At 37.7% G+C, this 27,368-nt stretch overlaps 1 protein-coding gene and 1 pseudogene across 1 annotated transcript in view; both read right to left on the bottom strand.

The window, feature by feature from the left end:
- Positions 1-27,368, bottom strand: part of ANK2 (ankyrin 2) — a 221,727-nt gene that overhangs the window by 167,786 nt on the left and 26,573 nt on the right. The window contains exon 2 of the mRNA XM_077754996.1: positions 24,337-24,438. Coding sequence (XP_077611122.1) covers positions 24,337-24,438 — 102 coding nt within the window. The remainder of the gene's footprint in view (positions 1-24,336; positions 24,439-27,368) is intronic.
- LOC144224155 (RNA-binding protein 42 pseudogene) lies at positions 4,644-16,641 on the bottom strand (annotated as a pseudogene).

The raw sequence follows: 27,368 nt of genomic DNA, 5'->3' as shown, positions 1-27,368 counted from the left end.
ATAAACAATCACTCTTTACAACCCCAGTGAAGCTCTTTCTGCCTGTGGGTCCTGTCCCCATGCTTTGATAAAATCACCTTTTTTGCACCAATTCAAGAATTCTTTCTTGGCCGTCAGCTCCAAACTCCCACCACCACTCCAAAATCTCATTGTTAATTAATCATCAATCATTCACTGCTTAAAATGAGTGCTCTAGACTGGTTTGAAAGTGATCTCAACAGTGCCATTCTGAATACAACTTTCTATTAATTTAAAATAGAAAGTTTCAGAATTAAGATGTTTAAAAAGGTATAATATTTTCTCCAATTCCATGAGTGGCCAATTCTCTGATGTTTAAAGGATTTATAATACTCTTATCAATGTCCTTTTGGGAGATCTTTCTCCTTGAACTCTATAGCACCACTTCAGCCAAAAGCTGTAACTTGTGGCAGTCCAGACAGTTAGAACACAGACTTTCTGTTTTTGTGTTTCAACAAATGTTGGGAAGATATTTTATAAAAAATTGACAAAGCTAACAAGACACTATCTCAAACAGAATACATGTTCTAAAAACTTATAAAGTTCAAGTATATGTTTATTTTATTTTTTATGTTTATTTATTTTGAGAAAAAGTGCATTTGTGTTCATGTAAGCAGGGGAAGGGGCAGAGAGAGAGAGAGAGGAAATCTCAAGCACACTTTGTTCTGTCAGCACAGAACCCGACGCAGAGTTCAAACTCTCAAACTGTGAGATCATGACCTGAGCTGAAATCAAGAGTCCAGAGGCTTAACTGACTGAGCCGCCCAGGCACCTTCAAATATATATTTAAATTAAAATATATTCAGATGCTATCCTAAAGAAGACTCCAGTGCCAAACTATTTATCTTAGTTTACTCCAGTTTTCTTTTCATGATTTTAAAATGTAGCTGACCTCATTTTCACAAAATAAACAAACAAAACATTTAAGTCCACAGAACAAGATAAAACATGTCCTCAATAATCGACTAGCTTTCTTCTTCATTGATTACAAAGCTGAGGCTCTAATTTGAAAGAATCTTCTAAGGAAAAGCATCCTTTTTGGAGGTGCAAAGATCCTACTACAAATCACTGAAATTTAGTTGCATTTTATTGAAAACATTATGAAGAATGTGATCAAAAATTTCTATATGAGGGAATAGTTAATAAGCCCTTTATAAGCTATAAATTGAATTCAGGATATACATGTGTCTTTAAGATTTCTGTAATACTAACCCTACTGAAGCTAGAGTAGATATAAAGACATAGATGAGTCGGTGATATTCCAGTTATAAATTTTGAATCTGCCTTCCTTTAAAATGCAATCAAATTGGAACTATCACATTATTGCTATCATATTGAATTAGCTGTAGGAAACAGAAGACAAGCAACTTACTTTCTGCTTAAGATTTCTGGAATTTCTAGCCAAAAATAGCTTTAATTAGCAATTGAACATGCTGGGTAATTGTTATCAGAAAAAAAGTAACTCAGCATCAATTAGACTTAAAAGAAACATGTTTCATTTTGTTAATATGAGCTGACAAAAATTAATCATGTTTAAATTAAAAGTGATAAATAATCCCATCTAGTAGTATAACTCAGCTAACTCCTAGAGAATACATTTTGCAGTTAACCCATTTTGGTGAGTCCCTGAAGTCATGTTTCTAAAATTCAGATTTCCCACAGGAGCCACACTGACGCGCTTTGGCTTACCATGGTCAATCAGTAATACTGGTCTACATTTCAAAGGAGAGTATGTGGTTGTTAGGTATTCTTCACTTTGCCGTGTGATAGAATGAGGAGGTGGACATGCCCAACTAGTCAGTTATTTTATATTTGGGTGCAAATACAGGGCAAGTTCTAAAGCTTTCCCAATACAGCGTTTGAGGTATATAACCAAAACATAAAATACTGTCAGTTTCTGTATTTATTAGAACATTCACCATGAGCTTACTGGGTTCTGGCCAAAGAGCCTTCTGAAACAATTTATATTTAATAGAAACAATAACTATTCATTCTTTTAAATTAATATCAGGTTAGAGATTCAGTTAGATCACCAGGAAACAATGTACCTGGAGTATGTTATCTCTATTCCCTACAAAATGGCTTCACTGAATTATAAAATATTACTACATATTTGGCTTATATGTAAAACGAATATAAGAAATATCCTTTTGAACAATATTTATATCCATGTGTTTGTTTTATATGGATTTTCTGGATTAACTATTGTTGAATTTAATAACAGGGAAAAGTTTAGTAACAGGAAAAGCCTCTGTGTTTTTTACTAAACTTTAATTTAGGAAAACTGCATAAATCCATGTGTTTTTCTTTTTCACTAGTTTCCAAGAAACATAGAATAAGTTCAGTATCCATCAGAATTAATTACCACAAGTTCTTTATTCCTCCTCTTTTCTTTTTACTTGGTTTTACTTTTATCTTCTTTAGTTTCATTTTATTATTTTTTCATAAACATTTATTTTGTCAAGAGATGTTGCGTCTTCTTTTAATTACTATAGTTTATTGTCAAGTTGATTTCCACCTAACATCCAGTGCTCATCCCAACAAGTGCCTTCCTCCATGCCCATCACCCATTTTCCCCTCTCTCCTACCCCTCATCAACCCTCAGTTTATTCTCAGTATTTAAGAGTCTCTTACAGTTTGCCTCCCTCCCTCTCCTTAACTATTTTTTCCCCTTTACCCTCCCCTATGGTCCTGTGTTAAGTTTCTACATTCCAATATGAGTGAAAACATACAGTGTATGTCTTTCACTTACTTATTTCACTTAGCATAATGCCCTCAAGTTCCATCCACATTGCTACAAATAGCCAGATTTCATTCTTTCTCATTGCCATGTAGTATTCCATTATATATATAAACTATGTCTTCTTGATCCATTCATCAGTTGATGGACATTTAGGTTGTTTCCATGATTTGGCTATCATTTAAAGTGCTGCTATGAACACTGAGGTACATGTGCCCATGAATCAGCACTCCTGTACCCCTTGGGTAAATTCCTAACAGTGCTATTCCTGGGTCATAGGGGAGTTCTAGTGTTATTTTTTTTAGGAACCTCCACACTGTTTTCCAGAGCAGCTGTACCATTTTACATTCCCACCAACAGTGTAGGAAGGTGCCCATTTCTCCACATCCTCGCCAGCATCTATAGCCTCCTGATTTGTTCATTTTAGCCACTCTGACCAGTGTGAGGTGGTATCTCAGTGTGGTTTTGATTTGTATTTCCCTGATGATGAATGATGTCGAACATTGTTTCATGTGTCTGTTGGCCATCTGGATGTCTTCTTTGGAGAAATGTCTGTTCATGCCTTCTGCCCATTTCTTCATTGGATTATTTGTTTTTCAGGTGTGCGGTTTGGTGAGTTCCTTACAGATTTTGGATACTAGCCCTTTATCTGATATGTCATTTGCAACTATCTTTTCCCATTCCTGTCAGTTGCCTATTAGTTTCATTTATTTTCATTTTAATGATGTCTGAATGAGAGTACATGAGAGTGTATGTATATATTGTGCCACCAAAACTTTACTGTAAAAATTTTTCACACCTTTGTATCTTACAACAGCATTATGCCAAGTGCTTTCACTGAGCTTGATGTATTCCTTACCTCACAGGATTTATGGGACAGCAATGATACTTTGATTAATATGGTTGCTGATTCTAATTAGATACTCAGTGGCTCAACATACTGAGAAAAACTTTGGAAAAAAATTTAAAATCATTTAAAAATGAGAAACAAGATTATACAAGGGAAATCTAAGAATAAATTAAACTTGAAAAATAGTATTGATATTGGTATCCTCAGCATGTTTGAGAATAAAAGCTGTTGGTGTTACAACTCTACTGAAGCAAATCTGGAGGAAAATAGATAAATACACAGTAAAAAAATGAATGAGACATTGGAAGAGTATCCTTGTCATTTGTTGGAAATCTTTCCTTTTAAGGTTGTTAAAAGGTTAAATGTTTCTCATTTGTATGCACCTGACTGAATGTGTATTCTTTTTCTTTCTTCCCTTCCTTTAATTTTCTTCCTTTTGTGCTTTCTTCTTCCTCCCTCCCTCCCTCCCTCCCTCTTTCTTTCTTTCTTTCTTTCTTTCTTTCTTTCTTTCTTTCTTTCTTTCTTTCTTTCTTTCTTTCTTTCTCTTTCTTTCTTAGTGTGATCAACTGCAGAAATAATAACATGCTATTGGGAATAAGAAACGCAAACTGGTCCTTGCTCTGTTACAAACCAGATGTGTGAATTTGGGCAAATCACTTAGCCTCTTTGTCCTATAATGGTCTTATCTATAAAAATGATGGTGATGAGAATAATGAAAACACGATGACAGCAATAAAGAAATAAAACTTTATGAGTACCAGTTGTGTGCCATTGTTTTAAATCCTTTGTTTTTAATGAATGTAAATTTTATTGAAACTGGTTTGGAGGAGAATGTGTGGGTGAATTGTCGAGGGTTTTCTAAAGAGAAACGTGGGGAGGAGCCAGTCCCTAGGAAGGAGGGGAAGGTGCCTGGCCACAGACTCAATCTTAGGTCTGATTTCTTCTCCTTCTGCTTCTTGCACCACATCCAGCTGCTGGTCCTTCCACCCTTGATAAGGGAGGTGTGTAGGGTCAGCAGGGAGTGGATGAGCTCACCTACTTCCCATTCATCTCATGCCTGATGTGCACAATCTGTGCATAATTGTTGGGATCCTTAAGAGCTGATGAACCCTCGGTCTTGCCTCAGACTTGTCGCAGATCACCTTAGCCTTAAAAAACATTGGGAAGTGGCTGAAGCTTCGTGCCAAGATGTCATGGTTCCCCTCACTGCCTATATCCCTACACAAGATGTGGAAGTCATCTGCATCCCACTCCAGCAGGCTGCGGGACTCCCGGGAGCTGAACAAATGCAGTGTTTTTATTCCCCTGGCTTTCCTTCCTTCTCATCCTTACCCAGGGGCTCTGGGACCTCCAAAGTCATAAGGTCAAGGCAAAGCGGCCGGGTCCATAGACTCAGGGACGAAAGTCCAAATACGCACTGTGCTGGCGGTAGGCTTCCCTCTCACACCGCTTCCAGTGGGAGGGGCTGGGGGCAGAGCTCAGGCAAAGGCAGGGAGAGGGCCACGCTGGTAGGCTGAGCCCGGTGACTGCGACAGCTGGGGCGCCTTCTGTTACACAGCCACCAATGCACTAGTCTTCTCTAGCCCATCCGCTGCTGCCGCCGCCTCTTCCTTCTCTTTCAGGCCAATGCCAGGCCCAAGCCCAGTTCTCGGGGTGTTGCTGGCCCTTCCAGGGGAGGCCTCAGAGCACCCATAGAGGCTGCTCTGAATTGGGCCAGCCATTCAGGACAGCACAATAGGGGCCCTACAAGAGCCAGAGGCAGAGTGGCCACCTGCTACAGAGGAAAGATCATAATCTGCTCTCTGCGGTACTTGGGAAATGAAGCCAGTCGCAGGATAGGGGTCCTCTGGGAGAGCACAGCTGCATGGCATAGATAAGAACAGGGCTTTCTGAGCCTCTAGACTGCCCAGATGATTCCAATCACCAGGGCCAAAGCTAAGTGGACCATGGGAGGACTCCATGAGTCCAAGAGTCGGTTGGACCTGCTGGAATGTTTTGGCTGCAATAATTGGACAAATCAAAGGAGCTATGGAGACCTGCAGCGGTTCTACCCTGGGGACCTTGGGTGCAGCAAGCATAGCAGGGATTTCTGGTTACCAGAGGCCTCAGAACTTCCTGCTCAAATCCCCACCTCCATTACTTCAGGCATTCCTTGCTGCTCTTATCCGTGATGCCTGTGCCAGGGCCATCACTACCGGCCCCCCTGCACTCGGGAGTCCTAGGGCTAACCCTACGGTTAATGTTGTGGCCACATACTGAATGGGAAGCAACCACAGCAAGCTACTATTGATACTTAAAGTAAATTAATGTTGATAAAACAATATGAATTTGAGTCTTTTGAAATAATCAACAAATATTCATTCATCTCTTATTGTGAGCAAGGGCTTATAGTTCTGTATGTCCCAGGCAAGGTCTCACCTTTGATTCTACAACTTTTGGAATGATATTTTTCTATATAATATCATTAAAATGACAAAACACACCAAATGGTTTTAAAAAATAATAAGGTCTTAATGCTGCTTTGTGCAAATTAAGAAAAATTTTAAAAAACTTGCTGTGTGCAAACTAATCAGTCGAAGGTCAGATTTTTTGTTCTATTAAATTTTTATAAAGCAATATTATAACATTTTGTTTACAATCAGATTTTACAATAAGCTGTAGTCACCATTTCTCTTGTTGGTTTTATGAAATATTTTGCCCATTGACTGCTTTTATATGATCATATAAAACCAGTGCATGAAACTCCAGATAGAAGAGATAGCCAATAAAACTCTGTACGGAGCCATTCAAGCGTTAGTTACATTTTTGGCACTCACAGATAAGATATAAAGTAGTCCATCTGGAAAAGTTAAGGAAAAGATTCAAGAAGATACAGCTAGTACATAAAGGTTAGATTTTTACATGAAAATCCATTAAACTGTTTTGCATCAATACTTAGGAAGGTATCAGTTAGTCAGCAAGTATGTGCCAGCTACCCACCAAGTGCCCATCTCTAGGAGCTATGTTCTAAGGGAGAAACAAAGGACATGTGATGTATTTTCTGTCCCCAAAGAGCCCCAAAATATTTATTAGTTACACACCACCTCTGCACAAGTATGTACTTGTCTGTGATTCTTTTCAAATCCCTGGCTTCTCCATTTTGCAAATCTTGCATGTTGAGTTAAGGGTACTCCATTCTGTCTTAGGCTTATCAGAAAAGTACGACTAACTTCCATAACTTCCTTAATTCTACTATCATGTAAATATTTGGAAGGGGGCAACTGAAATATATGAATTCTTGAAAAATATTAGAAGGGAAAGGGATAGCAAATCGGGCAATCAAAGGGCATTAACAGAAAAGAAAGTGAAACTTGACCCCCAATCTCCAATTCACCCCCACTCTGAGTGGAGATCCTATGTCAGAGATGCCTTAAACCAGGAGTTCTTTTCAGAAGGAACTACAATGCCCACATCCAGAGATATGATAATCATGAGTATGATTTATAGTTTCATACTTCCATTGGCATAAGTGACATTAGCAAAAGAAATTACCTACACATGGTGAAAAATCAAACTCGTAACAAAAATAACCTGTTTATATATTCCCAATCTAATTTTCACTGCTTACACCCAGCCATAATCTAGTTGCACCTTTCCCATCTCTTCCATGGGAGCTGCCCTAAACTAAGAGAACTCACTGTGATGGAATTAGCTTCATTCAGTTTTAAGGAAGATCAGGAATAGCAAAGCAAACAATGTGTCAGATACAATTTACCATGTCTTTGGCTGGTCTTCAAAGGTTTTTGACCTAATAAAGTAAATCAAACTATGGGTGACCCAAGAGGAAACTTGTTTTATTAGTGAGTTACTCTCAAATCTTCAAGGCTTTCTTTGTAATCCCCAAATGATGAATTTTTAGTAAGGTATTTCTTAATTTACAAAGAGGCTTGGAATTTGGTAGATCATTGATCTTTTCATGGGAAAATGTTTAGAATAAGAACGCTCTGAAACTATCACTTGTATAGTCCACTTCCAGATATCCATTTCATCTAAGGATCATCTTATGATGCAGGGCCACTCAGATGTCCGTAGTGCTTCTGGCTAATAACTACCTTTTTGGCCATTCCCTTGTTTCTCCCCTGTCTAGCCCCATCAAATATTTCTACCATATAATCCCCAAGATATAGAGAATGACATTAAATATGATGATGAGTTGGCCTGAAAGAAGAAAGAGTTGTGAAAATTCTTCAAAATCTTACCAAGATCAAGAAGGATGAAGAAGTCATGGGGCTGAGAAATAAATACTTGATGAATCAAAGAATAAGAAACTGAATGACATAGATATCGTTATTATAGTTTATATTTTACATATATTACATCACATATTATATTTTACAGAGAAGGAAACTAAACTTCTCAGAAATCAAGTAATTTGTCTCAAGATCCTCATCACTAAAAAGAGGAAGTACAAAAGTCCAAACCTAATCTGATTTACCAATTTATGTTTTTAAAGTTAAAAATCCAAGTTTCAAACTGTAGGTCAGGATGCATAGGTGGGTTATAAAATCTGTTACTGATGAATGGATAAAGAAGATGTGGTTTATATATACAATGGAATACTAGTTGGCAATGAGAAAGAATTAAATTCTGCCATGTGCAACAACATGGGTGGAACTGGACAGCATTATGCTAAGTGAAATAAGTCAGTCAGAGAAAGACAGATGTCATATGTTTTCACTCATATGTGGTACTTGAGAAACTTAACAGAAGACCACGAAGGAAGGAAAGGAGAAAAAATAGTTTCAAACAGAGAGAGAGGCAAACCATAAGAGATTCTTAAATACAGAGAACAAACTGAGGGTTCTTTGGGGGGTGGCGTGAGGGGAAATGAGTGATGGGTTTTGAGGAGGGCACTTGTTGGGATGAGCACTGGGTGTATGTAAGCGTTTGTATGTAAACGATGAATCATGGGAATCTACTCTCAAAACCAAGAATACACTGTATAAACTGTATGTTAGCTAACTTGACAATAAATTATATTAAAATAAATAAATAAATAAATAAATAAAATTTTAAAAATCTAGTGAATGGACTGTCAATCAACATTTTCAAATATAAAGTGGAATAAAGAGAAACAGTGCACTGTGTATGAGCAAGTGCTGATTTTGTTTTGGGTTTTCTTGGGGGGGGTGAAATTTTCAACAATACACACACATACATGCACACACATGTGTGTTTTAGAGAGAGACTGTGTGCACATGCATGTTCTGGACTGGAAAAAAAAAAAAAAAACTAAGGAGGTTTAAGTAAGACACCAGAGCATGTTGGGAAAAGCAGCTGTCCTTTCCGGTCAAAGCTAAAGTTCACAAAGACCATGCCAAGAGAGGAGTGGTTTTTATAGTATGCTTATTTGAATTTCTGAACTCAATAATACTTATTTTAGATGAGTGTTGAGATGTAAACATGAAAAACGATGACGGGACAAAGAAGAGCTCTTCACTTTGAGAACATCCGCTAAGTCACTGCGGAACTGCATGCACATCCGGGGCTGTGAGAGGAGGTGTGGTGATGTGGAGGCAACACAAAACCTGGCTTCCTAGCTTGTCGCTATTTCCAACAACACCATTTAAAGTTTCTTCTTAGTAAAACAGAAAAATTTCCCACTCTGCCTTCTTCAGATAGTTATACTTTAAAAAAACATAAAATGATGCATGTTTATGCTATTTTGAATCTATAAAGTAATATACAAATGTAAAATATTATGATTTCCTGGTTTGGTGCAAAAAGTAAGAAATTCATATACTCCTAACTCCTGCTTTCAATCACTGATATTTGGTTAAATGCAAGTTGAATTGAGCATTTTTGAATCTAATGTATAATGTTTACCTGGACTAGGGAAATTATTAATTTATGCAGAAATTATTTACTTTAAAGAATATTTTCAATTTTGGGATGTCTGGCTGGCTCAGTCTGTAGGGCATGTGACTCTTGATGCTGGGGTTGTGAGCTGGAGCTCTGCTTTGGGTGTAGAGACTATTTAAAAATAGAATCTTTATGGGTGCCTAGGTGGCTCAGCTGGTTGAGTGTCTAACTCTGGTTGGCTCAGGTCATGATCTCAGGGTCATAATCCCAGGGCTGTAGGCTCGAGCTCCATGTTGACTCTGCACTGAGCATGGAGCCTGCTTGGGGTTCCTGTTCTCTCTCCCCGTAACACTCTCCCCAATTCACACTCATTCTCTGTCTCTCAAAATAAAAAATAAATTTTAAAAATTAAAAAAAATAAAAACTTTAAAAAATGTATTTTCAATTCTAATGAAACTTAGGAAAGATGGAAACCTGACCCATTAGTAGTTGTTCTTTACAATAATTCAAAGAGCTGCTATTTTATGACAGAAAGCTTTAACTCTCCTAATTTAAATGTTGCTTTCACATGGTCTCATTCTTTGGTCAATTTTTATGAGAAATAATAGATACACTATTTCCTTCATATTTGACTTAACATGTACTAAAGCAAACCATTATATGAAGCTCAAAGAAAGAATATTATTTGAGCTACTTATTATAATAGTCACGGTTTAAAGAGATTTAAATATTAACTTTAAAAGTCAGCAGCAAATTATTTAAACAGCTAAAACATATAACATTCTTAAGTGTCAGGCTTGGTTCTAAGCTTTTAATTGCATTAACTCAATCTTAAATTGAACATTATGAGTTATGAACTAACTGGTGATTTTAGCTCAGAAACTATACTCTTAACCCCTAGAATTAAAAAAAAAAAATCTATAGACCCTGCATTATAATCCTATTTAGCTCTCTTTAGACATCAATTTCTCATTAATTCTATTTGGTATTTTGTGGAATAGTTAAGTATCTCAGTCTCTCATAAGTTAGTAGTTAAAAAGAAATCTCCTTTTAGACATAAATTGTCCAAATGTGTCAAATTAGAAAGGAATTCTATAATGCATTCTAAAATATTATTTTCATATCTATGTGAAGCTTAGCTAGCTTTTATTTAAGGTAAAAATGAAGGTAAGGGTTAAGATTGGCTGATCCCTTAAGTTTCTTACTAATAAAATTCTGTGGTTCTTAGATCAAACAAAAAGTAATGAGAGTATAATTTCCAGAAGATTTTAAAGCAAATATACAAGAGAATAAACCTTGTCTTTGTAGATTTATCACTGACTCATTTAATATTTCAATCAACTCATTTTAAAAGAGAGCATTTCCAGGGCACCTGGGTGGCTCAGTTGGTTAAGCATTGGGCTTTGGCTCAGGTCATGATCTTGTGGTTTGTGAGTTGGAGCCCCACATCAGGCTGTCTGCTGTCAGCACAGAGCCCACTTCAGATCCTCTGTCTTCCTTATCTGCCCCTTCCCCCATTTGCTCGCTCTCTCTCTCTCTCTCTCTCTCTCAAAAATAAACAAACATTTCTTTAAAAATCTGGATTTTCTCCTTCCAACATAGAATTTATCAAGATTGGTAAGCAAGGAGGAGTGTGTATCAGAATCAATCTGTAACTTTTTTTTTTTTAAATGAAATGGAAGAACTCCTTAGTGCTGTAGCCAGGAGTGCAGGTGCCTCCAGGGCTCGAGGATGAGACTGAAGCAAAAGAAGGAAAGAGTGGCAGGATCTCAGAGGGAAGGAAAGCAAGAAGGGAGAACAGAGCACAAAAAAGTTCCATAGCAAATTCCAGAATGTAACCTACCTTCCTACTTCTTTTTTCTTTAGATTTTCTATTTTTAAGTAATCTCTACACTTAATGTGGGGCTTGAATTTACAACCTGGATTAAGAGCCACATGCTCTATCAACTGAGCCAGCCAGGCCCTCCCCATGCTCCCACTCCTAATGAGGCACAAGTGAAGAAACGGGTTTGTACAAAATATTAAACTCAGATAAAAACATGGTGCAAAGTTTAAATTTAATATAGACTAGAGAAAGCTTAAATTCAATGTGAAGTAACGAGTGTCAATTACTCACATATTGAAACATTTACCGAACATTTGTTGTATGCCAAACTGTGCTAGGGACCAAGTCTACATTTGAAGGTACCCATATAAAAGTCTAGCAATGTAGTTCTTAGAATTACAATGTCTTCTAATTTTCTCCCCATTTTTTTTAACAATTTTAATTAAAAATGAGTCAAATTTGGCATGCTGGATCTAAAAGAATATGGAGAGAGTGAGGAAGGAGCCATCAAAAAATAAAAGTTGGCTTTATGAGTCTTCCAAGTATCACACCATTACTCTGCTTTCCATCAAATGATTCCTACAAATTGCATCTAGTGTCAATTTCAGGTTTGTCTAAGACGCACAAGTTGTCTTAGTTTATCCTCTGAGCAATCACAATATTTGGTTCTTTTTACAAGTGTATTTGTGTTCTCTGTTTATCTTCCTGACAAGGCTTAGCATGGGCAAGAATCAAATCCTATTCACTTTTGTAAGCTCTACACTCAAAATAGTACTAGTAGAAGAAAAAGGATACTTTAAAAATGTTCGTACAGTGGGTGAGCTAATGAACAGTATGTACCATATGGAGGTAAATAGAGGTCTGCTTAATTCATCCAGTTAGTCTACATTTGTCAGTAAATGTAGTCAGTGCATGGGCAAGTCAGGTACATACAGATCGATTTATAGCCTTTGGAAACACAATCAGGAAAGTTCACTCTCTGAGGCTAAAGTTGGTTAACATTAACATGCATAAGAGGAAATTTGATCCTGAGAGAAGCACTTAATCTAAAGGGTCTTTTCTCAGTCTGAAATCCCTTGATGTGTTCTTAAGGATTTCAGGATTCTGAGGATATTTAATTAAATATCATCTAGTAATTTCTTGGTCATGTTTATGACTGTCAGTTGATTCCAAGTGATCACGAAAGGGAACACCCAAATTTAAATGCAGTATTTCTCAAACTAAAGCATATGGATGTATTCTCAGAGTTCTAAAAAAGATCTCTTCTCTCTACACAGAGGAAATACTGCCTGAAGAGATGGTTTGTAAACATAACCTGACAAAACGGGTCTTTCCATCTAGAAAGCATAATAGATGTTTGAGGAGGCATGACCAGGACCTTCCTACGTATTACACAAAATTACAAGTTATCTGAAAGAAATAATGACAATTTTGGTTAAGTTGGAAGGAATAAACTTGTTAGTACTTTCCCCAAACCTGTTCATCCAGCTACTCTAGTTTGAGTGAAATCATCAATCATGGCCACACATCTTAATTAAATCCTATCTAACTGCAACTGTCAGAACCATACTTTGGTCTCCTGAGTGTGCACAACACAGTGGGTTTTCACATGTGGAATCTGAGCACTGAGTGGTCTCCCTTTGAGACAGGGAAGGATGTTGAGAAGATTATACAGTATACAGTACAGTGATAAGCATATTCTAGACATGCAATAGAGGTACTATTTTTTTTAGCCTTATTTATTTATTTTGAGAGAGAGAGAGAGAGAGAGAGAGCACGTGCACAGGTAGGGGAGGGACAGAGAGAGAGGGAGAGGGAGAGGGAGGATCCCAAGCAGGCTCTGCACTATCAGCACAGAGCCTGACACAGGGCTTGAACTCATAAACTGTGAGACCTGAGTCAAACCAAGAGTCAGGTTTTGACCTGAGTCAAAACCAAGAGTCAGACACTTAACCAACTGAACCACCAAGGCACGCCAAAGGGAACTATTATTTAATATCACAGATATTATTTTTTCTCACTTTAAAAATGGATAATTTGAGACGCAGGCTAGTTTAAGTGACTGGCCAAATGTCTGTGTTCATTCAATTATTTATTTATCAAATATTAATTGTTTTCTTACTATGTGCCAATCCTGGGTCTCTTAGTCTTCCAACAGAGTGCCCTTTTCACTAACCAATAACACTGAAGCCTACATTCTAATTTATAATCATTCTTTGTCATGGGTCACATAAGTCAGTGCTAGCCTCTATTCCCCTTAGGTTGAATTTTAGCCATATTTATATTGGTATGTTTTATGAACCTTTCTTTTTAAACCTCTTAATTTTCCTGTGTTGCTAATGTTCCAAGTTCCCAGTTTATGGGACTTTAGGCGTATTGCTAAATTGTTAATTGTGGATGCAAACAGTTAAAAATAATCTAGTGCCCCTTTAGAGAAACACAAAAAGTCTTGCTAAAAAGTGTTGTTAAAAAGGGTTGTAGTGGGGCACCTGGGTGGCTCAGTCAGCTAAGCGTCTGACTTCGGCTCAAGTCATGATCTCACAGTTCTAGGGTTCCAGCCCTGCGTCAGGCTCTGTGCTGACTGCCAGCTCAGAGCCTGGAGCCTGTTTCAGATTCTGTGTCTTCCTCTCTCTCTGACCCTCCCCTGCTCACACACTCTCTCTCTCTCTCTCTCAGAAATAAATAAAACATTTTAGAAAGGGGGGCTGTAGAGTACACGTTACGATGAAATATTACTCGGCCATAAAAAGAATGAGATCTTGCCCCTTGAGAAAACATGGATGGACCTAAAACTTGCTGTCTTAACTGAAATCAGTCAGAGAAAAGCAAATCAGGATGATTTCACTTATATGTGGAATCTAAACAACAAAAACAAACAGAAACAGACTAATAAATACAAAGAACAAATGTGATTGCCAGGGGGGAAGGAGGTAGAAGAATGGGAAAAATAGCTGAAGGGGATAAAGAGGTACAAATTCCTAGTTGTAAATTAAATAAGCCATGGAAATGAAAAGTACAGCATAGGTAATATAGTCAATAATATTGTAAGAACATTGTATGGAGACAGATGTACCTACACATATTGCAGTAAGTATCGCTTAGGGTATAGAATTGTTGAATCACTATGTTGTACATCTGAAATTAACATAACTTTGTATGTCAGCCATACTTCAGAAAGGTGGTAGAGACCATTGCTAGTTTGATGTCTAAACTACTAATTCCAAGGGAACTCGAATAACAAATCTCTTTTTAAACTTCTGGTGGTTGCTGGGCATGTGAAAATATATTCTTAACTCCTTGATAAATTGTTTCTTTCTCTCCCTCCTTCCTTCCTTTACTTTCCATGGGCATGACTGCTGTCTTTCCTCATTCCTCAAGGAAACATCATGCCATGAATTCTCTAATAAATGTTTTTCCCAAGCATTCTTTACTCACCCCAGCAATGACTTTGCATACCACTAAGGTAGAGGATTTTATTTCAGACTGTTCCCACTGCCCACCCTGCTCCATACAAAGAACTTTTCCTTTTTCATTGATGTTGGTTTTTCAAAATATTTTTTTGCCCTTTTTAAAAATGTTTATTCATTTTTGAGAGAAAGAGTACATGGGCAGAGGGGGGCAGAGAGAGGGGGACAGAGGATCTGAACTGGGGTCCGTGCTGACAGCAGCGAGCCCAAAGAGGGGCTCAAGCTCATGAACCATGAGATCATGACTTGAGCCAAAGTCAACACTCAACCAACTAAGCCACCCAGGTATGTGGACACATGCACACNTTTCTTTTTTTGCCCCCCCCTCTTTTTTTTTTTTTTTTTTTTTTTTGGTGGTGGTGGTGGGAGGGGTGAGCCAGGAGTTACCTGCTCCAAAGTGTACTCTTATGAGTTTTGTGTTTCTGCATTTTGAACTCTTCCATCCTACCTTGAAGATGTTTCATTTCTGAAGGAAGGGGCTGAGAAGAAACTGAGTATGAAACTAAAAAGAACTGCCTACATTAAGGTGTACACATGTACATATGCAGGTTCATTAACAGACAGATCACTTCTGGTCATGCCCAGCTTAGCAGACAGCCAGTTTGTAATAATGGACTGCCACTTCTCTTCTACATATCTATTTTCTTCATTTCTAAGAAATTGCCATCTAAAAACAAGGTTTCCTTTTTATTCCCTCTCCTTCTTATTTAAGGAGAGAAAAGGCTTTGACAAAACTAGAGATAATAGAATTTAGTTTACTCCTTTATAATCATCAACAGAGAGAGAGAGAGAGAGAGAGAGAGGAGAAGGGAGAAATCAGTGCAGGTAGTGAGGAGTGGGAAAGGACAGGGAAACTTCTACAGAAGGAATGAAAAGACCATGGTGGCCAGCAAGAAAGAGAATGTTGGATTATGAGTGGGCAAAAACTCAGCTACTACAAAGGAGCTGGGATGATTTTTAATGGCATAAAGGAAATAACTGGGCAGAAAAATGACTAAGCAAGAATGGCATCCACATCTCATCTCACACACCACCTGTGTTTGTGTGTAGTGCACACCTGAAGACCTGTATTGAGCACACATGTGGATTAAGATCTTCCCTCTGTTGACCTTCAACAGAAGAAATCAAGGTGGGACTCCAGAACTCTATAGCCTCCTGGCTAGATTCCCTCCACCCGCTGTCTACTATATCTTATCCAGATGACCCCCACAATCTTGCTACCACTCTCTGGTTGGAACCTTATGGACTAGCCTTCTTATGCCCTTTGTCCCTGTCTGTGACAGTCACCAGGTCAGTCCTCAGCCCTCCAGATGCAACCTCTGTGTGCCTCTGTATATCGCCTTTTCTGACTCCAACTCTGGTCTCTTCCTATTTCCTGAACCTCTTACACTAAGTCCTCTGGAACACATTAATGTAGTTATTAGCAACATTTCTGCATCCTACATTTTTTCTCTAAGCATTCCTCTTAACTTTTTTGCTCTAAATGGAACCCTCAGCCACTACTTCCTTGAAGTCTACCTGAGTGACAGATATTTATCCCCAACTTAACCAGGGACCCTGGCAGAGCTGGGCTCATGCTCCCTCATTGCTTTTCCAAACTAGTTTCCCTCTTTTTTCATAGATCTCCATGTGTCATCAGTCTGTATCTTCTAGATCACATCCTTCATCGTTAAGGATTTTTAACTACCAGTTCACTGCCACTTTCTCCAGCATATATGCAAGTGATGTTTCCAAAACTCTGGACTTAAGAGTTTCTGAGTTCTTAGCCAAGGAGTTTTCCTTTTCTCTACATCATCTCCTCACATCCATCGTCACACTCCAGACCTGGAATTATTCTCATTCCAGTAATATAACGTGCCCCATGGATCTCAATTGCAAACGTTGACCCTTTGACCACCATTTACTCTCTTGCCAATCTACTGATCCAATTCGAACAATCCTTCTACACCTGACACCTACAGTCTGTTCAGCTTTTCACAGTGCCTATTTCTCTCCTCACTCAGTGGAGCTGCATCCCATGCATAATCTTTTAGAGTCGTTTTATTTATTCCTTTGCATGCATCCTCAGTTCTTGTGCCTTTCTCTCACTTATGATACATGCTTAGCTATACCACATTCCTGGTTATATATAACTCTCCATCTGAGTCCATGCCTGACTGGGGCTGCAGAAGAACACATGTACGTGCTAGCTGGTCACGATCTGTGAGCAGGCTTTTAATGCTGCCCTTCTAGTCATGCTCTGCTACCATTACTCACTCTCCCTCCCACTCTCCTAGATGATTCTTCCCCACCTTCTCTCTCCTCTCAGTTAATGAATCCTCAACCCTCATCATTCTCCTTGTGACTCCAATTCATCCCTGACTCCTCTTTTTTTTGCTCTTATCTTACACTAACTCCATCAAAAAATCTACCAGCTCTCTCTTCAGAATATATGCAGAACCCAACCACATCTTACCATCCCTCCTGCCTGTTGCCCACGCCTAGAACATTTCCTCTTGCCTAAAGTATTACAAAAGTGTTTCTTCCTCTGTCCTTTCTCAGTTTTCAGTCTGAGGGTTACTATTTAAATTTAAGTCAGCCTATGGCACTTCCCTGCTAAAAACACTCTAATCGATCACTTCTTTTCTCTCTCAGAATTAAAGCCAAAGTTCTTAAAATAGCCTACAAGGTCTTATATGACCTGGTGTCATGAATGACTCTCCCCGACCTCCCACTTTTCTTCCCCTGATCTACCAGTCCTGCTACGCTGGCCTTCTTGCTGGCCCTCGAACACACCAGGCAGGCTCCCTCCTTGGGACTTTCTCACTTGTCAGGTCTTCTTCTAAAATATATTCCCTACAAATAGTGCAGGGCTTCCTTGGTCACATTCTTCAGACATTTTTTTGACCATCCTATCTAAAATGACATAGTACTTACCTTCCACTCCTTCTCTCCTATTGTGTTTTCCTCCCTATCATTTACTAGTCTCTCCTTTCACATATTTTACTTTTTAAAATATTTGTTTATTTTTGAGAGAGCGCAGGCAGGGGAGGGGCAGAGAGAGGGGGACAGAGGGCTCTGCACGGAAAGCAGTGAGCCCGGTATGGGGCTTGAACTCACGAACCACGAGATCGTGACCCCATCCAAAGTCAGATGCTCAGGCAACTGAGCCACCCAGGTGCCTCACATATTTTACTTTTTTGCTTGGTGATTATCTCTCTTTTGTCTCATTGCAGATTATAAGCTATATGAGAGCAGGGGTTTTGTCTCTGTTTTCACTACACCAAGGACAGTGCCTGTCACATAGTAAACACACATTACTGTGTGAATAAATAGATAAACAAATAGATAAACAGATGAACAAATGGTGAGCCTGAGTTCAGAATGGCAGAAAGAATGTGATCACAGTATCTGAAATGAATTAAGGAGAGTGGAGTGGCTACCTGGGAGTTATGTATGAAAATCCATGTCTTTCAGTCACAGGAAAAAGAGCATTCAAGGGAATTCCCAGAGTAAAAATTTTCTGTTTTCATCTAAACCCTTGCAGCCCAGTACTTAAGAAGACAGTCACAGAAATGCTTTCCATGAAGCTACCCCTGGCATTTTTTAAATGAAATAAGAGTTGCACTTCAAACATCTTCCTAAATTTGTGAGACAAAACTTTTTAGAGTGATGGACAAGTGGCTGATGAAAGGTCTCTACTGGAATTACTTTGCATTGGACAACTATCAACACTGAAACTCAAAATTCTAAGGGCTCAAAATACCGGGCAGATGGTATTCAAATCCAACCTGAATCCATACTACATAGTGTAGACCAAGGACCAGTATTAATGCACTGAAGAGAATTAGCGAATAATACAGAATCCAAAACCAAAAGAACACATAACCACAACCAGATAGATGTGGCACCTTTTGCTTCTTCTAAATGAGAGGTCAGATAATAAATACTTAACAATACTGTTTGCAGATAGATTTGTCCCCCATTTAACTGGTTAGGAAATGGGATATATAGTTCATTCCATGTTCCATTAATTCCAGTTTAATTCTGAAGTATTCATCTCTGTTGATGAATTCTAGATTACCAGATTAATAGAATTAGTGTTAAAGCGAGGTCCAGACTGGATGGATCAAATGGCATTGGTAAAAAGGATTTTAGTTCCGCCCCCGCAATTCAGTTTAATCGAACCCAAATAAACAGAAATTGTTATGAAATTGCTATTAAATGTGATCTTTCCTATTTGATGAAACAGGCTACGAAAATACCTTTTTGATCTGTCCTGCCTATGAGAACCAGCACAACTTTGGCTAAAGTTTAGGTCGAGAATCAATATAAAAAGACTGTATTATTATAATAAGGATTATCATTTGCTAATATTTATTGACTGTGTATTCTGCTAGGCATTTTGCAAACATCTCATTTAATATCACAACAAATCGTATAGCACCAGTGTTGTTGGGATCACTATTTTACAGTTGAGAAAACTGTGTGCTAGAAAAACTTAGTTCTAGGGTCACCTAGCTAGTAAGTAGACAAAATGAGAATTTGGATTCCAGCACCTACATTCTTAAAGTGACTTTCAAAAACGCTTTGTGGTCTGAGTCATAACTATGTGAGCAGATGATAAAGTCATCGTTGGGTGTACCTTCTTGTTGGTAAAGGCTTGGTATTTTAGGAACATTAATATTCTTTTGAAAATGTTCCTTTGACCTTGTCTTCTGTTTTTGAGAAAGGAAGCATAAGATCTAACTGGTAATTTTGCACCTCTATACCTCAGTAGTAAAAGTTCAAGACCGAAAATTGGAACACATTAAAAACTGTTAATTTTCAAGGTCGTCTCTAGGATTATGTCCAATAAATGATAAGTGATATCCTTTATTTTGAAGTCATTGCAGTGTGAAAGTCCTGAATCTTCTGAGCCTTTTATGGACTTACAATTGGCTATAATTTTTTAAAGGTTTTATTTATTTATTTTGAGAGAGTGAGAGAGAGAGCAAGTGAGCACGAGCACAAGCAGTGAAGGGGCAGAGAGAAATGGATAGACAAAGAATCCCAAGCCAGGTCTACACTGTCAGCACAGAACCCAGTGTAGGGCTGGAATTCATAAACCATGAGATCAGAACCTCAGCCAAAATCACGAGCTGGTTGCTTAACGGACTGAGCCACCCAGGTGTCTGGCCATAAATTTTTTTATGAAAAGGTTACAGTGTTTGTTTTTAATGTCTGGATGTTAACCTTGTTGATAACATTATTAGATTGTGAACAATTACTAAATAAATAGGAAAAATATTAAATACATGTGAGTTTCAGTTTGGGAGCAAATGCTAAGATTTATTCTCTTTTCTGAGTGTACAACAGATAATAAAATAAATAAATTACTCGTTTAATCTTTTATAGAAAACAGAAGTTAACAGATTTGTAACCATTTGGAAAAGAAAAATGAAGACTTGAAGTCATTTTGTTTTTTTTTAAGGAAAATTGTTTTGTGCCAAAATTATAATTTTTTTTCTCATATCCTTTAAATAATTAAAAGCCAAATGGTATTTTTGGATTAAATTTCAAAATTCTCCTGGTAGTTATGAGACAAATTTTACAAAGAAAAAAATTTTCATCCAAATTTCAGTTTAAGGAATCTTAGAACGCCAACACATGTGATATTTTTGGAAAGCTGGTGCAGCCCAGATTGCCTTTCATTGAGAAATATAGCAGGGTACAGAAAGTTCTGGTTTCTATGTTACATGTCATGATGCTCCCCAGAAACCCAGGCTTACAAGCAAAATAACGGACGCTTTTTCTTTCCTTCTTTCATACACCTTATTAACTTTGACCTGTTCCATATTAAACTATAGCAGTATTTTGGCTGAAGAGTTGCCTCTTTTGCCCTCCTAAGTATTTGGAAATTATATTCCATTCTGAATTTCGAGTTTTAGTAGTAATCCTGGTAGTGGTCTTTGATTTAAAAGTCTCTTTATCTACTATATGTTAACTTAAGGATGGATAAAGTTCTTTTTACACTAACAGTGGTACATCAAACATAAGATTTGAGCTTCAGGATAAAGGAAAACCACATTTACAACCTGAAGGGCAGATCCCAACCTCTCAGGAAAATGTCCCGCAGTAGAAAACACTTGTACAAGGGAGGCAGACAGATCTGTATGACCCTGGGAATGTCACTTAACCACCTGTGGGCTCAGTTTCTGCATTTGTAAATTCCAGCAAATGCCTACCTACCTCATAACATTTGTCTCTGCTGATTGATGAAGCATCACATGTAAAGCCCCCAACAAAAAGCCTGATACACAGTGACTAAATAGTTACATTAGTCACTTTATTTCTCTAATCTCTATTTAGTGCACTTTCTTGTATAGTAATAAAACTATTACTATAATAATAATAGTATATATAATACTATATATATATTATAGTATATATATATAGTATATATATANAGTTACATTAGTCACTTTATTTCTCTAATCTCTATTTAGTGCACTTTCTTGTATAGTAATAATAAAGAGCAACACCAGACAACAACACTTACTTTTTACCTAGCAAATTCAGGTAATTAAGGAGACTCAGACTCATATGTTGTATAGAGGTCAATTTTAATTTTTCTGATTCTTGGTGAATTGTATATAGTAATGCAACTAGATAATGTACAACTTAAAAATTCCTTTCCTAGTTCATAATTTAATTTACTTTGCAACCCAGTGATATAAGATTGAATGTATTATCATTACCTTGTTTTAGAGATGAGAAAAATGTCACTTTCTGAATTGAAATGACTGACAAAAGTGGAGAGGCAACCTAAATTTTAGTTTCTGAGCTCCAAAAATAAATGTTCTTTCATTTTATAGCAATGTGTTACTGCACAGTGGTCACTATAGAAAAATACTTTAGGCACTAAAAAGTTTTTGAGGTAACTCAAGAAGTTAGTTTGGTCTATGGAGCAGATAAAAACTGGGTATTTACTACTGAGAGATTATTTTTCTAAAAAAAGAGAAAGAATCCTTAAAAAAAAACCTTAAGAGCATTCATACAATTAATATATTTTTTATAATTTTGGGTTAAGTGCACTTGGTTTGACTGCAATTAACTTCATTTTACTTGAGTTCCGTTTTGGGCATTATTTATGATAATTTGACCCAAGTGAGATGATAGTTTCATTGCCTATTCTCTAGCATAATACAAATTTAGAAACTTAATGGATCAATATTAAAATTTGGAAATGTATTTCATATAGTTTAAAATATCTAAAGCAATATGTTAGAATTATAAAAATATTTTGTATTTAGTCTCACAGGTATTTTTGGAAGAAGTTCATATATCCATATGGGAATTTAGATGTTCTTTTTCTTTTAGAGTAACTACTATACCTAAAGTTCAAATTATTTGTTCAAAAGAACATGAGAAACATATCAAACAAAAAAACCTTAATGGAAAATAAGATGGATAAAGAAAGGAATGTAGACAGAGAATATGAAGACCTTATATATTGGGATAAAGGGATTTGGCTTTATTCCATAGGTCAGTATTAGTATGTAAGGGCTAGGATTTTATCTCATATATAAGCTAAAAAGTTAAAGTCTACTCTTTCATGATGCTACCAGAAGATAGGAGTTTCCTAGATAAGAGACAAATGATTTTATGATTCACAGCAAAAGCCCTAGCTGAGTGTTACCATGCTGCTTGTGTCAGTTCCCTATGCCCCTTCCTAATCCCGCAGAAGTGACACACGGGATCAATGATAGATGCCTGTGTACACGTGGGTTATGTTAAAGAAGGACACAGCTGTTATAAAAAGAAAACATATTGAGGCACCTGGGTGGCTCAGTTGGTTAAGGGTCCCTCTTTGGCTCAGGTCATGATATCATGGTTTGTAGGTTCAAGCCCCATGTCAGGCTCTGTGCTGATCACTCAGAGCCCGGAGCTGCTACAGATTCTATCTCTCCCTCTCTTTTTCTGCCCCTTCCCTACTTGTGATCTCTCTGTTTCTCTCTCTCAAAATTAAGTAAATAAAATAACTTAAATAAAAAAGAAAACTTAAGCTGACTTTTTGTCAAGAGGGAGACGGTACCTAAGGTTGCTTACCCTAAGAAATGGCCCAGACAAAGAACATTCAGGGTCTTTCAATTCTTGTCATACCCAAAAGAATATTAGAGATGCTCAGGGGAAGGGCATATTGCTTTTCCCAACAGCAAATGGCTCTTACCATTTTTGAATGCCAAGAAATGCATTCCTTTAAAGGCTAAGAAATATTGCCATCAGTGACAATGCTTTCTATGCTGGTGACTCTCATGACGAGCAAGGGAAATCTTGCAATCTTTGCAAAATCCTCCAGGTGATTTTGGTATAACCACCTCACTAATCTAAGCACTGGGAGCTGCTGGAAGTCAGTGGGGGGAATGTCATAATTGTCTTTTTACTTTATAAACATAAGGGTAGGCATAGAGTGTAGAGATCGACCAAAATGGACAGGAATGAGGAAAGAACCTAATTGAGGAAGCTATTACGGCAACCATGGTAAGTGATGATGAGGTGATTCAATTAATGCAAATATGGCTGTAGAAGATGGACCAAGGAAGGAGTGCTATACTAGAGCTGGGTTGGTGGTTTGGCAGGGAGATGATAGGAGGAGAACTATTGGAATTGACACATTGATGAGGAAATCAGCAGGTAGATGTCTGAAAAGATAGTAAGTTTGAGACACCATGGCTACCTTTTGAAAAATTGTGTTTGAAAGATTTACTAATTTTAGGAAACCATGGGTTGAACATAACTGGCCTCAATATAAAGCAGGATAGAAAGGGGCATTCTGTGGATAATTTAGAATCCAAAAATGAAATTTACCTTCTGATAACTTAAAATTAGCCAGGATTATTCACTTCCCAGACAGCTCTGTCAAACACACACACACCCGTACGCACACATGCACGCAATCACCACCAACATTTAGCACACTGCAGTGAACACTGAAGTCTACTAGACACTGTATTCATGGCACAAAAATCTTGGTCAAAAATAGCACAAAAATGTCAACATCCATGGGACCAAATAATATCCAAAATGTATAATAGTGTCTGGGGTCCTAACTGAATGAATGTAATGAATGGATACCCCAAACACTTGACACTTAAGCTAACAGTTTCAAACTCTTCTCATTGTAATCCATATTTTAAAACTAATGGGGGGGGGATGATTTTTATTTTATTCTCTTATTTCTCTATCTCACATTTTAACAATCAGTTATCTTTGAGTAAAATATATGGCAGAGAAGATAAGAAGCCAGAGTCTGTATAACTACTTGATGATAAAGGAGAAGTAAAATATCATTCTTGGTCAATACTCCAGCCATTGACCCAGGCCCAGCCATTTCATAGACAAAAATTGACATTCAATTGTTATTTTTGATCTATCTACTTTGCAGCAAAATTAGGTCTAGTCACAAATGTCTGAGGCTTCAAAAGTTAGTAAGAGGATCAAAATGGATTTTCAATAAGTCTGTATCACTGATATTTGACTAAATTCAGTAAAGACAAAAAAATAACCATAGGCTCTTGGAATATATGTATAGATAACGAGTGTTTTTTCATTGAGTATGGAGCCATGCTCTTACCTGATTGCAGGTATTGATGTCTATGCCTCCCTTCAGATATTCCACTACCTTGTCCAGGTTGCCTGCTCTGGCGGCACGGAGGAAGCTTGCGTTGCTGTCAGACTGTGAGAAAAAGAAAAGACCTTTAGTGAATTACTGATAAAATAAAAGCATATCAAAGACAGAAAGACAAAAACATTTTACCCTGTAGGTAAGAAAAGCTGTAGTTGCAAAATACCTCAATACTGAGTTTAAAACCCTGAATTCACAGGATAAGGTAGCAACTTCATAGTATTTCTAGAGAGTTGTTTAAAGTCAATGTGTTGTGCTGTATTACAGAGTGTGAAAGAAGTACTAAAATAAAAATAATTGTTACTGCTTTATTTTAAACCTTTGGCCACATTTGAAGATGAATATAAAACCCCCAAATCCACTGCTACCCATTCATTTTAGCTTTGAGATGCTCGTGACCTTATAGTGAGCCTAATGTAGAGCCAAAACAGGATCAGAATAGTAAAAGAAATGAAAGACACTGGCTTTCTTCTTTCTTTTCCTTTACTGTTTGGTTTTCAGAAGAGTGTGAGGGAGAATGCTGCATACGGGTCACTTGGTTTCATCTGTCCTCATTACAAGGGAAAAAGAGAAAGCTCCGAGGATGCTTTGGGGAAACAGGAGAGCACTTTTTGGCAGGTGTGGACTAGGCCAATGCAAATTTTGTGATCCCAGTGATTTTGGAAAAACAAGATTAAATTTAACCCAGCTGACATAATACCAGACTAAAATCCCCTGGTATAGATGAGCACTCTTCACAGAGGCTGTTTTTTAAGTCCTCATCTTCCCCCAGCACCTTTCAAAATCTGAGCCTGGAAGAAAGAGCTGCATTTTCCCCATGGGACGTCCAGAAGAGAGCCGGTCCAGACATGAAACCAGTCACTTGGCTCTCTGGCTTGCTTGCAAACCTGACACTCGAATCTTAACCCAATAACTACGATAAAATTTGTTAAGTTCCAAGACACTTGTGTAACTTTATAATTCTTCTTGTGGTATAGCATCTGACTAAAGAGAATGGGGTAACATGAAAAGGGATGTCACTGACCTACTAGGAAGTGAGACACCATTGTGACAGCTCGTAATCCAGCCCTGTCCCCGGTAGGCTACACTGCCTCCCTCCCTCGAAGAATGTGCTTGGCAACGGCTCTTGGCACACTCTTGCAGACCTATTTATTATGGCTGGTGATGATGTACAGAGATAGAAATGAAAATATTTTCTCTGGGAGTCTCAAATGGGGAATTATTTGCATATTGTTAAAATGATTTACACATGGGAAGATGGAAAACCCAAGACTAAATTGCCTCACTTTTAACCCAAATACCACAATGACTTATGTTATTTACAAATCACAGAGATAATTTATGAAGAGTTGAAAGGAATGACTGAAATCCATACATATGGAATTCATGTTCTCACTCTTTAGAAGTGTATCACGACCTGGTTAATACCCGATCATTCTTCCCTCCCTGCATAGGCTGCAATCTGCGACACCTCACTCTGTCTCCCCTGAAAGCCGTGCCCAAGGCAGGTTGCAATGCGTGTACCTGCAATGCCGCAGTGACTGAGTTCTGACTCATTTTTAAATGTCTACTCGATGAAATGATTTTGTGGTTTGCGGCAAAATCTAATCTCCAGGAAGATTTTCCACTTCAGGTTTCTTGCCGCAGCACTTAAAAGTGAAAGATCATACTATGCATTATGTTATATCAATATCTCACAGGAAACATTAGTTACTATAAAAAAAACTAAAATGAAACACTATTAGGTCACAGAAAGTATGACATTATTTTCCATATATAGTTTTTTTTTGTAAACCTATGTACTATATATTCTATAGTATATTAAAGATTATGCCTAGAAACTACTGCTATTTTGTACATGAGGCTTCATAATTATAGTTAACATTTATTGGTTACTGTGTGTCAGGCACAGTCAGTCCTATGTATTATATCCTTAATACTCACAATAATACTATGAGAAAGAAACTATTACTATGCTCATTTCATGGTTGAGGTTTAGAAGATCTCCAAGCTTGCACAATTATTGAGTGGAAGATCCAAGATTTAACTTATGTTTATTAGTCCAGAGCTAGTCTTTTTTAAAATGTTTTATTTATTTTTGGGAGCAAGAGAGATATAACATGAGAAAGGGAGGGGCAGAGAGAGAAAAACACAGAATCTGAAGCAGGCTCCAGGCTCTGAGCTGTCAGCAGCAAGCCCGATATGGGACTTGAACTCACAAACCACGAGATCATGACGTGAGCTGAAGTCAGGCACTTAACTGACAGCCACCCAGGCACCCCAGTCTGGAGCTAGTCTTAACTGCTACTCTATCTCACCCCTCCAGAGCATCAAAGCAGATGTTACTACAGATACCTAACCTATGAGTTATAGATTTATTTCAGTTGTGAGAGCACTGTTATGCCCCTGGTCTACATATCTGCTCTGTAAATCATGGCACTTGCTAAATAGAGGGCCTCAGCTGGGGAGAGAATTCTTGGCTAACATCCCTGTCCCCACATCTCTCAACCATCTATACACCTAGAAAAAGTAAAAGCTGGCTTGAGAACAACTACTTAGAAACATAATCATTTGGGAATGAGGAAAAGAGGTGTTGAAGTACACATTGCATTAAAAAGCCAGTGGACTGTCTCTGCCTACATGCCTAATATGATTAAACTCAGGAGCTAAGATCAGGGTGCTCTATCATTTCCATAAAAAAAAAGAATGCCATGAATAAGTAGAGACAGAAGAAACACCTGATCCTGGAGGGATGAAGAAACACCTGCAGACATGGCTGTGGAAGCTTAAAGCGAAGATGTTGGTCTGAAGGGAACTACAGGCATAGCTGAGGAAAGTCCAATAGACCCTTTTAGAACTTCTTTAGGAACAGGGCATGACATTGACGATTGCTTTGGCTATTACATAACTGTTGTTTTGTTTTGTTTTAGTTTAGCTTAGTTTATTTATTTTGAGAGAGAGAGAGAGAGAGAGAGAGAGAG

Source organism: Crocuta crocuta, unplaced genomic scaffold (genome assembly GCF_008692635.1).
Source record: "Crocuta crocuta isolate KB4526 unplaced genomic scaffold, BGI_CrCroc_1.0 scaffold52, whole genome shotgun sequence".
In the NCBI taxonomy this organism is placed as follows: Eukaryota; Metazoa; Chordata; class Mammalia; order Carnivora; family Hyaenidae; genus Crocuta; species Crocuta crocuta.
This window is presented reverse-complemented; position numbering and strand designations above follow the sequence as displayed.